The 17014-nt window shown below is 39.6% G+C and overlaps 1 protein-coding gene across 2 annotated transcripts in view; it reads left to right on the top strand.

Annotated features, from left to right (window-relative positions):
* The window catches only part of Sdb (SAXO downstream of blistered), a 28039-nt gene extending 11978 nt beyond the window's left edge, over positions 1–16061 (top strand). Inside the window, exons 1-3 of one of the 2 annotated variants that reach the window (XM_053758831.2) lie at positions 5652–6021; positions 6156–7978; positions 8295–16061. In XM_053758831.2, the coding sequence (XP_053614806.1) occupies positions 5945–6021; positions 6156–7978; positions 8295–15790 (9396 nt within the window). In that variant the 5' untranslated portion in view covers positions 5652–5944 and the 3' untranslated portion in view covers positions 15791–16061. Of the gene's footprint in view, positions 1–5651; positions 6022–6155; positions 7979–8294 lie in introns of those variants that run through there. The other variant, XM_053758830.2, reaches the window with a different exon arrangement.
* The last annotated feature ends 953 nt before the right edge of the window (positions 16062–17014 follow it).

The following is a 17014-nucleotide window of genomic DNA, read 5'->3' as shown; positions in this document are numbered from 1 at the left end:
AAAATTTTACAACGGTGGATAATTTAGCAGTCTTCTTCGACCGGCCTTCTTTCCAGTATACTTTATTGGAGTCGGCTCCACAATTTTTTTTTAGAGCTGGTGGTTTCTATATTATATATGATGGTTCATATATGATTTCTCTCATGGATCTTTCATGATTCACAAGAGTCGGCAGACAATCTTAGGCAGAGCAGTAAAACAGTAGGTCTCGAATGTTGGAGTCCACGTAAATTAAATACTGAAGTATATATATATATAAGAATTAAATACACTTATGGCAATGCCTAGAAGACTAGTTATTTGCATTGCAAATTAATGAATTTCGGATGAACTCAGTATTTTTTGTGATCTCTCGGAAGCTGCCAAGGCAAAGGCCCCATAGAATGGACAAATGTTCAAGTGCAAAATAATTTGCCGCCACCCGGCCATCAAAGTTTTCAATGGGCAAAGTCTGGAGGTCAGATTAGATCATTTGGAATGTGTACCAAGCAATTGCTTAATTTTTAGCTTGCGTGTGGATCTAGACAAGCCATATGGTCGACGACCTTGCCTGGCTGGCTGGAGAGTGGCAAACAGTCAACAGTTCTTACCACCTACACCTTATTATTTCCGATACTTCATAGCGATTCGGCGGAAAACTATTGTACTTACTATAAAACTATATATTTCGTTTCAAAGAAATAAGATCTGGTTATCTTATCTTAGTTCATGTCAAGGCGCTTGATCTTGATTTAAAATAGTTTAAAAGCTATAAGTACATACTTATTTTCAACGGCTTTGAAAATAAATTCAAGGCATGGTTAGTAACGGGACTGCATTAGTAATTATACTATCAGAAGAAATCATATAAAAAAGTGAAAGGTTTCATAAAAAATATATCAATGAAAATTATTCGTAAAGAATTAATAAACACGTTAAATGAAGCATTAAAAACGAGGAAGATTCGTGATCCGAAAAAAGAGTTTCGAAATGATGCGGTGTCTCGAAGCCGCAACACGAGGCCTTCGGCGCGACTTTGCGGCACTTGTCCGTTTTTGGTAGAACGCTCAGAACAACTTTCCAAGTCCTGATTGGGGTCGCAGGCTTTTGCTCGCCGCCTTATATGAGGATCCCACCGATTCTTTTTTTTATTATTTTGCATTGCATTGTGAATGTCGTTTTTTACAAGTCTTATTACAATCTTACCATATCTTATGATTTTACAGCAATATAAATTACTTTTGTGGTTACTTAATGTTTAATTTATAATGCATACCTAGGTTTGAGGGAATGCCGCCAGCGTTATGGGCATATTTGCACCAGGTGCGTCACGTATATTTGTATAAAAATATAATAAACCCTATTTTTACAAATTGGTTTGAACTAATATTTAATTTATTTTCAACTAAATTCAACAATAAATAAGTATTGTAAATATTGTACGAGTCCAATGTATGTAACATTGGACTCGTAAGAAAATGAACGGAGTATACCCTATATAAACAGATAGAGCATTCCTCTTCGCACGTTATGCGTCAACAAGTTAAATCTTATCTTCGAGTTAAAAATAAAAACAGTCGTAATGCTTTGGTAGGAGGACGAATAAGCGAGAAATGCAATTGAGTAATTTTCCCAATATAGCAGGCTTCTTCGTCTCGTCATTCGATGCTTACATGACTCAGCCAATACCAACCAAACAGATGTTCATTGTGGAGTCACGTCTCGGAATATGAAGAGTTTTATTTACATGATTACGAATCGTTAAATATTAGAATTTAGTTATTAAATAGGTTACAGAATGACATTTTTCACCCGATGAACAATTTTGAAAATTTCCCGTATACTGTGTAGAAGAAATTATTGTTTTTTTCCGTGGATTCAGTAAAAGCAATGTTCACGATCCTACAATAACAATGCAAAATTGCTAACGTTTCGTGCTAAATCGTAATCTAGATAGTTGGACGAGTCACGGACGGTAGCTGTTTACACAAATCGTCCGTCAGTGAATTTGTATAGTTTCAATTGGATAGTTTGAAATATGGTTGCGTAGGTTAGATTGTATCGGTCAAGTAAATAAACGTAGGTATATAAGTACACATGGTGTAATGCAAACAAAATAATTTTAAAAGTATGTTAGTAAGATACGTGCCCATATTTCTTAATTATTTATTTTGCTATTATATTGAAAATTTTTATTTTCCATATAATAGCAAAACTTCTTTCAGTTATGTCTTCCTACGTTGAAGATAGGTTACATTTATACATACATACGAGTAGCTCCATGATTTTAATAAGTAGCAATCATGTCGAACTTTGATAAACATAATAAGTAAATAATGAGAAAAATACATTGTGCCAGATTTCGTTAAAAACTCGACAAGACAGATCGATTACAAAAGGAAATTCTTCTGTTTTCAATTTCACATCTATTTCACAGACCACGAACTTTACGTGCTCCATGGGATGACTGCAGTCAATATAGTGCAGAAGGGCATGAAACTCAACACCGATCCACGAGTTCAAATATGGTTACAGAGCTGTAGTCATAGTTGTTTATTTGTCATGTCAGGGCCTTCGTGGAATCCTCATTGCCACTGATTCATGTAAAAGCATTTATTTATTATGGTTTGATTGAAGACCTCGTAGGTACAGTGATGTATTTTCCTTAATTAAATGCAAAACTGTTACTTTATGCACATAGAGGTATATGATTTCGTATCTCTTTATTTATTTTCGTATAATTTTATCCATGTTATAGTATTAACTATTACATGGATAAAATTCGAGATAAAATTAGCAGATTTTTTGGTTTGTTGACATACCTAATTGAGAATTTATTTGACATTACTGATTGCGGTAGATACTATGTGATCCTTTGTTATACCTATTGAATTTATAACTAAGGTATTAGTGATTAATACCTTAATTAGACATGTATTAATTAGACATGTATGAAAAAGATAAGAGCCTCCATCAGACACGCCTGTCGATTCAGTAATCATTTAATCAGAGACAAAGCTCTGTTATCAGTTTGTACTGCCTTTTTGCTAGTAGTCTACTCCCCAGTAGCCTGTGGGTTAGTGTTTGGAACTAATTGTGGTTATAATCTGCATCACTGTGGAAGCAAGGTGGCTGACTTTTAAATGGTCATAGCTCTAAGGTAGGAGGAGACTAAAATATTTTGGCAATTTTCACTTGTAAATAAATATTCAGATATACTGCTATTACATAAGTTTTCTAACGATACCGACACATTGAAAGCGTACCTGGCATATAAGACGAATCATGGTGGAATTATGACAAAAAATTGTATAAAAATTACAGTAGCAATTAATGAAGTCATGAATTCTATATTCTACTAATGAATTCACAAAAGTGGCTTTAATTATTCTTTGCTATGCGAAGTAACAAATATAGTATAGTAATAATATAACTGAAACTATTAATCGAATGTGATTTTGAAAGATTAGTTTATGCTGTAAAGATTGATGTAATTTAAGTTTAATATGAAAAGAAATAAATCATGTTATTAATCAGAAGAGCAATTCAAACACTGACCATGGCAAGCTGTTGTTTGTTCACATGTAGATTCTATCAGCGTTTACAAGACAGATATCGATCGCAATTAGGACTATCCGCGCCACGAAAGATTTGGGACGTGTTTGACTGCCATCGCTAGGCGACAAGCCAACGGACTATTAAATATACATCACTTCGTTATAAAGGCCTTGTTTGAATTCTGACCTAAATCTTCTTACTTTAACGACTAAATTTTCAAATAGAAGGTCATTCTTTACGCCAGCCTAGTTTACACAAACTGCAAACTCGCATTGCTGGTAGCGGTGGTGGACCAGTGGTTAAGACCGTCCGCCTGTGATCGAAAGGTTCCAGGCTCGAATCCTACTCGCGCCACATGGGTTTATATACCAATCTAACTAATGTTTAGTAGTTTTCATAGATCACCACTTGCTTCCGGTGAAGGAAAACATCGTGATAATTAATTAATTAAAGGAAACCTGCACCCAAGCCTATGGCAAAACACTCCGTTAATATTGCCAAAAGCGTCGTTGTGTGTGTTTCATTCCACTTAACGACCGGGACCCTCAGTCATGAGCAATAGGTACGGCTGTAAGGCAGGAAAGTGCAACTCCTGCTGGAATTTTTATTAGCTACTTATTCCAATGTCTTCCCTGTAATCGCAGTCAGAGAACTGTGTCAGAAAACCTAAACTGTACCTACTTACCTAGGTATGTAAACTATAAAGAAATCTTTGAAGTGATGTCAATATGAATGTTGTTTCACGAATGCGTGATACTAAAAATGTTAGCATGATAAGCTCTTACTTATTTAGTTAGTCTTCGATCGAATCCGGTTATGAATTGTAGTTTTGATTGAACATCAAACGAATATTTCGCAAGGAATACTTCAAAGGAATATTTCGCAAAAAGCCGAAAAATAATCCTTACATATTATAAAACAACTGTCTGTCGCGATAAACTCAAAAAGTAACGAATGGATTTTCATGCGGTTTTCACCAATAGATAGTGTGGAACCTGAGGAAGGTTTAGGTGTATAATTTATTATGTTTTTACACGTGCGAAGCCGGGACGGGCCGCTAGTATAAGATAAAAATGGCAATAGTAAACGAGACTAAAGAATGAGATATACCTAAAACTGGACTCGTTGAAAAATGTTGTCCAAAATCAAATTAAGTAATTTTGATTTCGGATATAAACGGAGTCGATATATATTATTAGCCTAGCAGGCCCGACTCAGTCCTCAAGACCGTGGGTGGATCTCCTTGTCAGAAGAAAGGGTCGGCGCATTCTGGTTCGCCGACGCGTTGACTCACGCCTATATTGGGATTGTATTGCAAATTGCAGCTTGCTGCATGTCCTTAAATGCACTTTGTATAATCTGAATATGTGTGCCACATGAATATATGTACTTATTTTTTATATATGTTTTATTAAGTCATGGTATAAATTATGTGAGAAAACTAACGGTATGGATTTTGTTCAATAAACAAAATTCGTAATGTTAGTTAACTCATGACACATGATTATCAATAGGAAAATATTTACTAAGCAGCCCTTAAAATATGATTAATAGCATTTATAAATAAATTCTAACATTATCTGTTTTCCTACTAATAAATACAATATATTATTTATGATAGATATTTATTCGTGTACTTCATACCGTAGTTCGATTACGAATGCACGACACGCGGTCGTAGTTTATTTTTCAGCGTAATTTCATGAAGGTACTTACTATGAGTTGCCATGACTACGGCTACGGCAATAGAACTTTGAATATCTCTTGTTTTATTTTTGTATTTCAGTTATTTTTGTACTTTTTTGTTAATACCTGATAATGAGAAATTTGAAAAATTTTAACATGAAAAAAAATTATAGATTGCAATTATATTATATGGCATAGCCAGAACAAATGGCTTAAGCTTAACACGCTCATAACATGCTTACGTTTAATATTGATTGCTACAGAAGCATTACTAATTTGTAAATTGAAAACTAATAAAGGTTATTCTGAGAAATGGTGTCAAGCATAACATACTCGTATGTTAATACGCCTATATGCGCTCGGATATTAGTAGTCCGGCTGAAGCTTGAAGTTCAGGCTGTTTCAGCCATAAATCGGCTCCATACGGCAGTGCGCGTCGCAGCGTCGCCACAGCTGCCCGGGTACTCAAACTGCCAATTTAATATTAATTAAACTAAAGTAAATACTGATAATACTATTAAAAACTTAATAAATACACACCGTAATGTTCACTTCTATGACGTCTCGCTTAGGTAAAGTGAAGTACGAATGGAATAACCGGTATGAATTCTTCTGTTAGTTACAATGTTTCAAACAATTTGTTTACGATTTATAAAGTCGTGAGTGACCTGTATCTCATGTGTGAAGGAGCATAATGTAGTGCGCGCAATGGGCGGGTGCGATGGAGCCGCTAGTGCTACCGCCTTTGCCGCCTCCAAGACGTTTCCTATTGTCTTTACACCCCTATCGTTTGAAAAGGTGTGATTATAAATAATTTAGCAGTAATGCATAATATTTCTGAATAAAAATAAAATGAACTAAATGAACGAAATAAATAATGGTGAGCAAGGAGATGAAGATATGTTATATAATAATGATTAAAAAAATTCCAGGCGTCACCGCTGCCCACACAACGATGTCCCGGAGCCATTGTTCGATGTGGAGCACACTACGAGCGTGGTCTCCGCATACAAACAAGATTACGACGAGAAACACGTGAGCCGCACTACCGCCGTCCACCACGAGGACCACTTACGTCTCGAGGGAGACTTCCAAGAGCCACAGCGTCCTCACTGGCAACCTGCCGAACGACCGAAACCAAAAAAGCCAGAAGACAACCTTAAACCTGAAGGCGATTTTGAAAGGCGGCAGCCTGATGAGTGGCGGCCGGGTGAGAGGGCTCCCGTAAAGAAACCTGAAGATAATTTGAAACCCGAAGGTGACTTTGAAAAACGACGCCCAGAGGAATGGCAGCCAGGAGATAGAGCTCCTGTCAAGCGACCCGAAGATAACTTAAGACCAGAAGGTGATTTTGAAAGAAGAAAACCAGATGAATGGCGCCCAGGCGATCGAGCTCCGGTAAGAAAACCAGATGACAATTTGAGACCAGAGGGTGAATTTGCTACTCCCGAAAAAGAACCTTGGAGGCCTGCTGAAAGGCAAAAGCCAAAAAAACCTGATGATAACCTTAGACCTGAAGGTGATTTTGAGAAACGCAAGCCCGAAGAATGGCGTCCTGGTGATCGAGCACCCGTACGACGTCCAGAAGATAATTTAAGACCGGAAGGTGATTTTGAAAAGAGACGTCCTGAGGAATGGCGTCCAGGAGATAGAGCACCGATACGCCGTCCTGATGATAATCTAAGACCAGAAGGAGAATTCACCACTCCAGACAAAGAACCTTGGCGTCCAGCTGAAAGGCCAAAACCTGTGAGACCTGACGATAATCTAAGACCAGAAGGTGACTTTGAAAAACGTCGACCTGAAGAATGGCGCCCAGGAGATAGAGCACCTGTTCACAAACCGGAAGACAATCTAAGGCCAGAGGGTGATTTCGAAAAGCGACGTGCTGATGAGTGGCGCCCAAGTGATCGTCCAAAAGCTATAAAGCCCGAAGACAATTTAAAACCCGAAGGTGACTTTGAAAAGCGAAAACCTGAAGATTGGCGTCCAGGTGAAAGAGCCCCAGTTCGCCGTCCAGAAGATAATCTAAGACCAGAAGGCGACTTTGAAAAGAGAAAACCCGAAGAATGGCAACCTGGAGATAGAGCTCCTGTAAAGCGGCCTGAAGACAATTTGAAACCTGAAGGAGAATTCACAACACCTGAAAAGGAAATATGGAAGCCTGCGGAACGACCTAAGCAGAAGAAGCCAGAAGATAATCTTAAACCAGAAGGTGATTTCGAGAACAGGAAACCGGAGAAATGGCGACCTGGTGAACGAGAACCAGTAAGACGTCCTGAAGACAACTTGAAACCCGAAGGAGAGTTTACAACACCCGTAAAGGAACAATGGAGACCTTCGGAACGACCTAAGCAGATAAAGCCAGAAGATAATCTTAAACCAGAAGGCGTTTTCGAAAGCAGGAAACCGGAAAAGTGGCGACCTGGTGAACGTGAACCAGTACGACGTCCTGAAGATAATTTGAAACCAGAAGGTGAATTCACAACACCAGAAAAAGAAAAATGGATACCGGCTGAACGTCCAAAACAGAAAAAGCCGGAAGATAATTTGAAACCAGAGGGAGATTTCATTAAAAGAAAACCCGATGAATTCGTTCCCGCTGAAAAAGCAGTAGTCAAAAAACCAGAAGACAATTTACGCCCAGAAGGAGTGTTCACAACAACAAGAAGAGAAGACTACACGGTTGTGACTGGCGAACGAGCTGAAATCGTTAGACGAGTAGACAATATTGTCACAGAAGGGGAATTCACTGGTAAGTCGAAATAATATAGTATTTAAAAAATATTTTCACTCAGATATTAAATTTTCTTAATCATCTATGGCATGGGAAAACCTCGAAATATGCCAAAATGCGTAGTACCATCATTATTTAAGGAATAAAAATCAATATTTTATTTTCAATTAAATTTTAGATAAAGTTATTTTCATGATATTTATACCTACTAATAGAGAAATAAAAGTAATAAAAAGTAATAAAAAATAATTAAGCGTTTTGAAAAATCGGACATTACCTATATGAGTTGTGAAAATATTTATACAAATTAATTAAACTACGCGGTTTTTTTCAGACACTACGACCTCACGTTCTGAGTACACTATCAAACCAACAGAGCGACCGAAACCTGTCCGAAGAAATACGTGGACTAAGATAGAAGGAGAAATGATAACAGATACAACTAATAAATCTGAGTTCATTGATTACTCGGATATAATCGAGAGAACAACGTTGGTCACAAAGAGAACAGATAATATTATTCATGAAGGTGAAATAGAGTTTGTTACGTCAAATCAAAAAGAATATACCGAAAAGGTTACACCAGTTGAACGTCCTCAAAGACGTCGTACATGGACAAAAGAAGATTTTGAAAAGTTCTATTCGACAGAAGATTTACAAAAAGTGACAACTTCCCAAGAAGAATATAGAACATATGAAGAGACCGATGTACGACAGCAGCAAATTATCAGAAAGGACAATTTACATATGGAAGGTACATTTGAAAGCCACACGGTATCACATGATGCATTCCAACCCAAACTCACCGAAAGACCGAAGCAGAAGAAACCAAAGGATAATCTAAAACCAGAGGGAGATTTTGAAAAGCCAAAACACGATGAATGGCGCCCAGCAGAGAGGCAAACCCCTAAAAAACCTCAAGATAATTTGAAACCAGAGGGTGAATTCGAACAGCCGAAACACGAGGAGTGGCGACCAGCTGAAAGACAAACACCTAAAAAACCACAAGATAATTTAAAACCAGAAGGTGACTTTGAACAGCCTCGGCAAGAAGAGTGGCGCCCCGCTGAAAGGCCAGTTCAGAAAAAACCAAAAGACAATTTAAAACCCGAGGGTGAATTTGAACAACCTAAACATGAGCATTGGCAGCCAGCTGAACGACAAACACCTAGTAAACCTAAAGATAACCTTAAACCTGAAGGAGAATTTGAGCAACCAAAGCTTGATGAATGGCGTCCGGCTGAACGACCTGTTCAAAAGAAGCCTCAGGATAATCTTAGACCTGAAGGTGATTTTGAAAAACCAAAACACGATGAGTGGCGTCCTGCTGAGAGGCAAACACCAAAGAAACCACAGGATAATTTACACCCTGAAGGAGAGTTTGAACAACCTAAGCACGAGGAATGGCGCCCCGCTGAACGTCCAGTGCAGAAAAGACCACAAGATAATCTCAAGCCTGAAGGTGATTTTGAACAACCAAAACAAGACGAGTGGCGTCCTGCTGAACGGCCAGAGGCTAAGAAACCTAAAGACAACCTAAAACCTGAAGGAGAATTTGAGAAACCGAAACACGATGAATGGCGTCCCGCTGAACGTCAAATGCCTAAAAAACCTCAAGACAATCTTTGGCCCGAAGGTAAATTTGAACAACCTAAGCAAGAGGAATGGCGCCCGGCTGAACGTCCAGTGCAAAAAAGACCACAAGATAATCTCAAGCCTGAAGGTGATTTTGAACAACCAAAACAGGACAAGTGGCGTCCTGCTGAACGGCCCGAGGCTAAAAAGCCTAAAGACAATCTAAAACCTGAAGGAGAATTCCAGAAACCGAAACACGATGAGTGGCGTCCTGCTGAGAGGCAAACACCAAAGAAACCACAGGATAATTTACACCCTGAAGGAGAGTTTGAACAACCTAAGTACGAGGAATGGCGCCCTGCTGAACGTCCAGTGCAAAAAAGACCACAAGATAATCTTAAACCCGAAGGTGACTTTGAACAACCGAAATATGACGAGTGGCGTCCTGCCGAGAGACAGACGCCAAGAAAGCCTAAAGATAATTTGAAACCTGAAGGCGAATTTGAGCAGCCCAGACACGAAGAGTGGCGCCCTGCTGAACGTCAAACGCCTAAAAAGCCACAAGACAACTTAAGACCAGAAGGTGAGTTTGAATCTCCGAAGCCTGAAAAATGGCGTCCTGCTGAGCGTCCTATTCAAAAGAAACCCCAGGACAATCTCCGACCTGAAGGTGAGTTTGAACAGCCAAAACATGAAGAATGGCGTCCTGCTGAGCGACCTGAAGCTAAAGTACCTAAAGATAATCTTAAACCTGAAGGCGAATTCGAAAAACCGAAATATGATGAGTGGCGTCCAGCAGAAAGGCAAACGCCGAAAAAACCACAGGATAATTTATATCCTGAAGGTGAATTTGAACAACCAAAACACGAAGAATGGCGACCCGCTGAACGGCCAGTGCAAATAAAGCCACAGGATAATCTAAAACCAGAAGGCGATTTTGAACAGCCTAAACACGATGAATGGCGCCCTGCCGAGAAACAGACGCCAAGAAGACCTAAAGATAATTTGAAGCCTGAGGGCGATTTCGAGCAGCCAAAGCATGATGAGTGGCGTCCCGCTGAACGTCAAACTCCCAAAAAGCCCCAGGATAATTTGAAACCAGAAGGTGAATTTGAACAACCAAAACATGAGGAATGGCGTCCTGCTGAACGGCCAGTGCAGATAAAGCCACAGGATAATCTAAAACCAGAAGGTGATTTTGAACAGCCTAAACATGATGAATGGCGCCCTGCCGAGAGACAGACGCCAAGAAGACCTAAAGATAATTTGAAGCCAGAAGGCAATTTCGAGAAGCCAAAGCATGATGAGTGGCGTCCCGCTGAACGTCAAACTCCCAAAAAGCCACAGGATAATTTGAAACCAGAAGGTGAATTTGAACAACCAAAACACGAAGAATGGCGACCTGCTGAACGGCCAGTGCAGATAAAGCCACAGGATAATCTAAAAACAGAAGGTGACTTTGAACAGCCTAAACACGATGAATGGCGCCCTGCCGAGAGACAGACGCCAAGAAGACCTAAAGATAATTTGAAGCCTGAAGGCGATTTCGAGAAGCCAAAGCATGATGAGTGGCGTCCCGCTGAACGTCAAATTCCCAAAAAGCCACAGGATAATTTGAAACCAGAAGGTGAATTTGAACAACCAAAACACGAAGAATGGCGACCTGCTGAACGGCCAGTGCAGATAAAGCCACAGGATAATCTAAAAACAGAAGGTGACTTTGAACAGCCTAAACACGATGAATGGCGCCCTGCCGAGAGACAGACGCCAAGAAGACCTAAAGATAATTTGAAGCCAGAAGGCAATTTCGAGAAGCCAAAGCATGATGAGTGGCGTCCCGCTGAACGTCAAACTCCCAAAAAGCCACAGGATAATTTGAAACCAGAAGGAGACTTTGAATCTCCCATTCCTCAAAAATGGCGTCCTGCTGAGCGTCCTGCTCAAAAGAAACCCCAAGATAATCTCAGACCTGAAGGCGAATTCGAACAGCCAAAACATGAAGAATGGCGTCCTGCTGAAAGGCCTGAAGTTAAAAAGCCCAAAGACAACCTCAAACCGGAAGGTGACTTTGAACAACCGAAACATGATCAATGGCGTCCTGCTGAAAGGCCTGTTCAAAAAAAACCTAAAGACAATCTTAAGCCAGAAGGGGAATTTGAAAAGCCAAAACATGATAAATGGCGTCCCGCTGAACGTCAGACGCCCAAAAAGCCACAGGATAACTTGAAACCAGAAGGTGATTTTGAATCTCCGAAGCCTGAAAAATGGCGCCCAGCTGAGCGTCCCATTCAAAAGAAACCACAAGACAATCTGAAACCTGAAGGTGAATTTGAAAAACCAAAACACGATGAATGGCGCCCAGCAGAACGGCAGACTCCCAAGAAACCGAAAGACAACTTGCAGCCAGAGGGCGACTTTGAAACTCCTAAGCACGATGAGTGGCATCCAGCGGAAAGGCCGGTTCAAAAGAAACCTAAAGACAATCTTAAGCCTGAAGGAGAATTTGAAAAACCAAAATATGATGAATGGCGTCCCGCTGAACGTCAGACGCCCAAAAAGCCACAGGATAATTTGAAACCGGAAGGAGACTTTGAAAAACCAAAACAAGATGAATGGCGTCCAGCTGATAGACTAGAAGTGAAAAAACCAAAAGATAATTTACATCCAGAAGGTGACTTCGAAAAACCAAAACATGACGAATGGCGCCCGGCAGAACGTCAAACTCCCAAGAAACCGAAAGACAACTTGCAGCCAGAGGGCGACTTTGAAACTCCTAAACAAGATGAATGGCGTCCAGCCGAAAGACCAGAAGTAATAAAACCAAAAGATAATCTCAAACCAGAAGGAGATTTTGAGAAACCTAAACAAGACAAATGGCGTCCAGCTGAAAGGCAAACTCCTAAAAAGCCTCAAGATAATTTGAAACCTGAAGGTAAATTTGAAAGGCCAGAAAAACCAAAACATGTTCGTGGCGAAAGGCCCGTACAAAAGAAACCAGACGATAATTTGAAACCTGAGGGTGATATGGAAATAATAAGACGCACTGATTATACCGCAACTAAAGGGGATCGCGTAGATGTCGTACGACATGAAGACCATCTCAAGATGGAAGGAGAAATTGATACACATCGTTCGCGAGACGATTACAAACGTATTGACAAAGTTGAAAAAGTTGTTATACAAAGACATGAGGATAATTTGAGAACTGAAGGTGAATTTATTGATCTTGAAATTCGTAATGACTATAGTGCAACGAAGGGTGACCGAGCACTTGTAGTAAAACCTAAAGATAATTTAAAACCAGATGGCAAATTCTATAAACCAGAAATGGTCCCTTCCCAACCAGCCGAAAAACGAAAGCCATTTAAACAAGTTGATAATATTACACTAGAAAGAGAAACAGACATCCGCCAAAAGCAAAAAATAGAACGCGTTGATATTATCAGAAGAGAAGATAACTTAAAAATAGAAGGAGAGTTTATTGATATGAAACAAAGAAATGATTATACCAGAGTAACAGGTGAAAGAGCAGAAGTAGTTAAGCACGAAGATAATTTAAAGATGGAAGGGCGAATGGAGAATATAAGGTCTTCCGACACGTATCGGGTAGTAAAGGGTCAAAGAGTGAAATTAACAAGAAGAGAAGATAATTTAAAAATTGAAGGTGTATTCGAGGACCATAAGCGACGAGATGATTATAATATTACTAAAGGTGAAAGGGCAGCTATTGTTTATCATTCAGATAATTTGAAACCTGAGGGAGACTTTGAAAAGAGACCAGAACGACCAAAATGGGCAACACCAGACCGCCCAGAAGCCAGAAAGCCACAAGACAATCTTTACCCTGATGGAAACTTTGAAAGTAGGCCAAATACGAAGTGGCAACCCGGCGAAACTCCTGATCAGGTACGACCTAAAGACAATCTTAAACCTGAAGGTGACTTTGAAAAGAGACCTGAATCTCACTGGCAACCAGGAGAAACTCCTGAACAAGTGCGTCCCAAGGATAACCTGAAGCCAGAAGGTGATTTTGATAGACCCACAAGACCAAAATGGGTTACAACCGATCGTCCAGATCAGTTTAAACCAAAAGATAATTTACATACTGATGGCGAATTTCAAGACAAACCTAAATCACAATGGCAACCTGGTGAAATACCGGCACAAGTTCGACCAAAAGACAATTTGAAGCCCGAAGGGGACTTTGATCGGCCATCAAGACCTAAATGGCAAACAGGAGAAAGACGAACACCTGTGAAACCTAAAGATAATTTGCATCCTGAAGGTGATATGGACAAAGGAACTCCTACTAAATGGATTCCAGGCGATACGCCATGTCAGATACGTCCAAAAGATAATTTAAAATCAGAAGGTGAATTTGCCCGACCTGCGGCTCAAAAATGGAGCCCAACTGACAAATTGCAACCTATCAAACCAAAGGATAATCTCTATACTAATGGCGAAATCACGCGTCAGGGCGAAGCACGTAGCTATACCAGCGAGACTAAAAGTACCTTAACCGATTTCGATGGCCGTAAGATCCAATCACGTATGACACAAAATAATTCCGAAATTCGACAAGATGATAAACATTCTGAAAAACATTCCAAACATTCGCACACGACATCTGAACACTCTACCTCACAACACATACAATCAGGTACCACAGTCAAACATTCAACTGTGTCGCACAATGATGTTAATGATCGAACCCGCACAAACAACTCATTACAAGAAGTCGACTATAAAACGCAAACTAAGGGCGCTATTTCCAGAGACGTCATAGATAAGAGTTCAACGCAAACAACTGATTTCAGAAACTTAAAAACAACGTCCTCATCTACAACTAAAGTTATGAAACAAGTCACAGAAAAGAAACTAATAGCTGGAAAATGGGTAACGGTTACACGTAACGTAGAAACAAATGTATCGCATGGCTCCTCGGGCGATAGCGGAAGTCCGACTCGTCCAGGTCTAAGACAACGTCCAGATGATGGCAGTCAAAGCCTAATATCTTCACAGAAGGGTCATTCAGGGCTGAAACATCATTCTGATGACGCTAGTCAACGATTGATTTCTTCAGAACAGTCGATGACATCCGTTAGCAATCAAAATGAAAATCTTCAACGTTATACAACTTCTACGGAAAGTCACAGTCGACAAAATGTTGCACATTCAAGTCGCAATACAACACATTCTGAAAATTACGTAACAAGACAAGTAGGAGGACAAAATATAAAATCAGTGCTGTCAGATCAGTCGATAGCTTCTTCAGATAGTAGTAACATTCAAAGACGTATTGGATCAAATCAACATACGAATTTTGAAAGTCATGTTGATAGACAAGTCGGTGATTCTTCTCAAAAGAACATATCTTCTAGCAACCAGGACTATCACTCACAACGGAATGTCTCAAATGTTTCTAATACAAGTCACATGGAACAGCACGTTTCAAGATCTTCTCAACAGTCTCACACTGTTAACAGAAATCAACTCAGTGACAGTGTGACAAAAACGAGCGTAGAGTTTCAAAGAGCTATGCATGGTGGAAATGACTCTAAGCCTGTAACAGACAATTCATCCCGTGTAGGTCATCACAAACGATCGTCCGATTTAGTTTCCGATGCATCTTCTACTAACGCTGTCTTGCATAGAAAAGGAGTCACATCTAATACTGAGGCACAACATTCCATTAGCTCGACAGCTGCTGCTCAGCGGAAAAGTATCGGCAATCTAGGAGACCGTGGGGAGTACTTTAGCAACGCCAGCCACAGCTCAGACAGGAAAAGCATTAGTTCAATGCACCGATCAGCCAGAGACAACATGGCGGTTATTTCACAGCATTCAGAAAGTTCCGATCGGCGCAATCAGAGTAGGAGAGATGGCCAGTCAACTTTAGTGGTGGAGCGGCAGCCACGCGCTAGTACCAGAGATAATCTGCGCGTTGGCGGTGACTTCTACGGGCAGTCAGAAGCGCGGTCCTATGGTAGTTTTTCCCGGTCAGAACAGACGCAGAGAGCTGAACGTTCGGAACACTTGGAACGCGTGCAGAGAGTTGATCGGGTAACGCGACATCATGGGAATTCATCAACATTCGTCCTAGGAGATGGCGCCACTAGTTACAAACGTGAATTCACCTCTCACGTACATGGAACTTGCCCTGCCACTCTTATCGAATCGCCAAAAACGCCATTCAAGCACACGCGAGACACACGTGAACATAAGTTTTATGCTGCTAAAGTAACTCAGAAATAATTTCTTGTTTAATTTTATTGTTACAGTTTTACAATTCTCAAAACTATAAACAGATTATAGAGTATCTCATAATAATATTATTGTTGTCATGGAGCTAACATTGCTAGTCCTAATATGAATAACGTGCCTTCATTCTGTTGTTTACGCATAATATATTTTATACAGTTTAATTAATATAATTTAACTATCTATTACTGGGTATATACTTATTTTAACAATACCTTATATTGTCAATCGTTGCCATGTAAGTACATAATAAAACTTTATATATTACTAGTGTTTTCTTTTTTCTTATCAAAATCCGCGCCAGGAAAGAAACCCAAATTAACAGATCGGCCACGTTGTAGCGCCAGTAGTACCAGCGACAGTGGCGCCGTCTGCGGGACTTCTTTCGGGGCGTGGAATGATAGTAGCCATAGTAGTCACAGTCAAAGCTGCACAATAATTTTTAAAATAAGCTGAATTATTATCAATACATATGTATAATAAAACAGTAGAAAAAAAATCCTGTACATTGAATAAATTTACATAAAAATAAAATTAGGCGATAGAGTCACAGCAACAGAGTAAGAATTAAAAAAAATCTGTTTGTATATGCTAATCTTCGGAACTACTAGGAACGGATTTGAATGAATTTTTTTTGTTATATAGCTATTAAGCCTGGGCAATATATAGGGTATAAATTATTTTGAAAACTGGAACACCTGACGGAGAACAATGATGGTACAGCTATACTATAGGAAATATTGAAATAACGCCTTAATAAAAGTTATTCAGCCTGATGAGCATTTTCTGTTGAGACATAAAAGCCGAAGTTCTGGAACACCTGATGTAGACCCATGATGGTACAGCTAAACTATAGGGAATATAGAAATCACGACTTAACAAAAATTGTTAAGTTTGATGAGCATTTTCTGCAGAGGTATAAAAATCGAAGATCTGGAACACCTGATGTTGACCTATGATGGTGCACATAAACTATAGGAAAAATAGAAATGACGCTCTAATAAAAATTGTTCAGTCTGATGAGCATTTTCTGTTGAGGTATAAAAATCGAAGATCTGGAACACCTGAAGAACTATAGAAAATATACTTTTGCAGTCTTATTTGCATCTTCTGTATGTATTGGTTTTGTTACATTTGTCTGTATAATTAAATGTCTCTAATAGTTTTGAGTCCTTACCATAAATTGTCCGGCCACGCGAATGAAGTCGCAGGCATCAG

This window comes from Plodia interpunctella, chromosome 18 (assembly GCF_027563975.2).
Source record: "Plodia interpunctella isolate USDA-ARS_2022_Savannah chromosome 18, ilPloInte3.2, whole genome shotgun sequence".
NCBI lineage: Eukaryota > Metazoa > Arthropoda > Insecta > Lepidoptera > Pyralidae > Plodia > Plodia interpunctella.
This window is presented reverse-complemented; position numbering and strand designations above follow the sequence as displayed.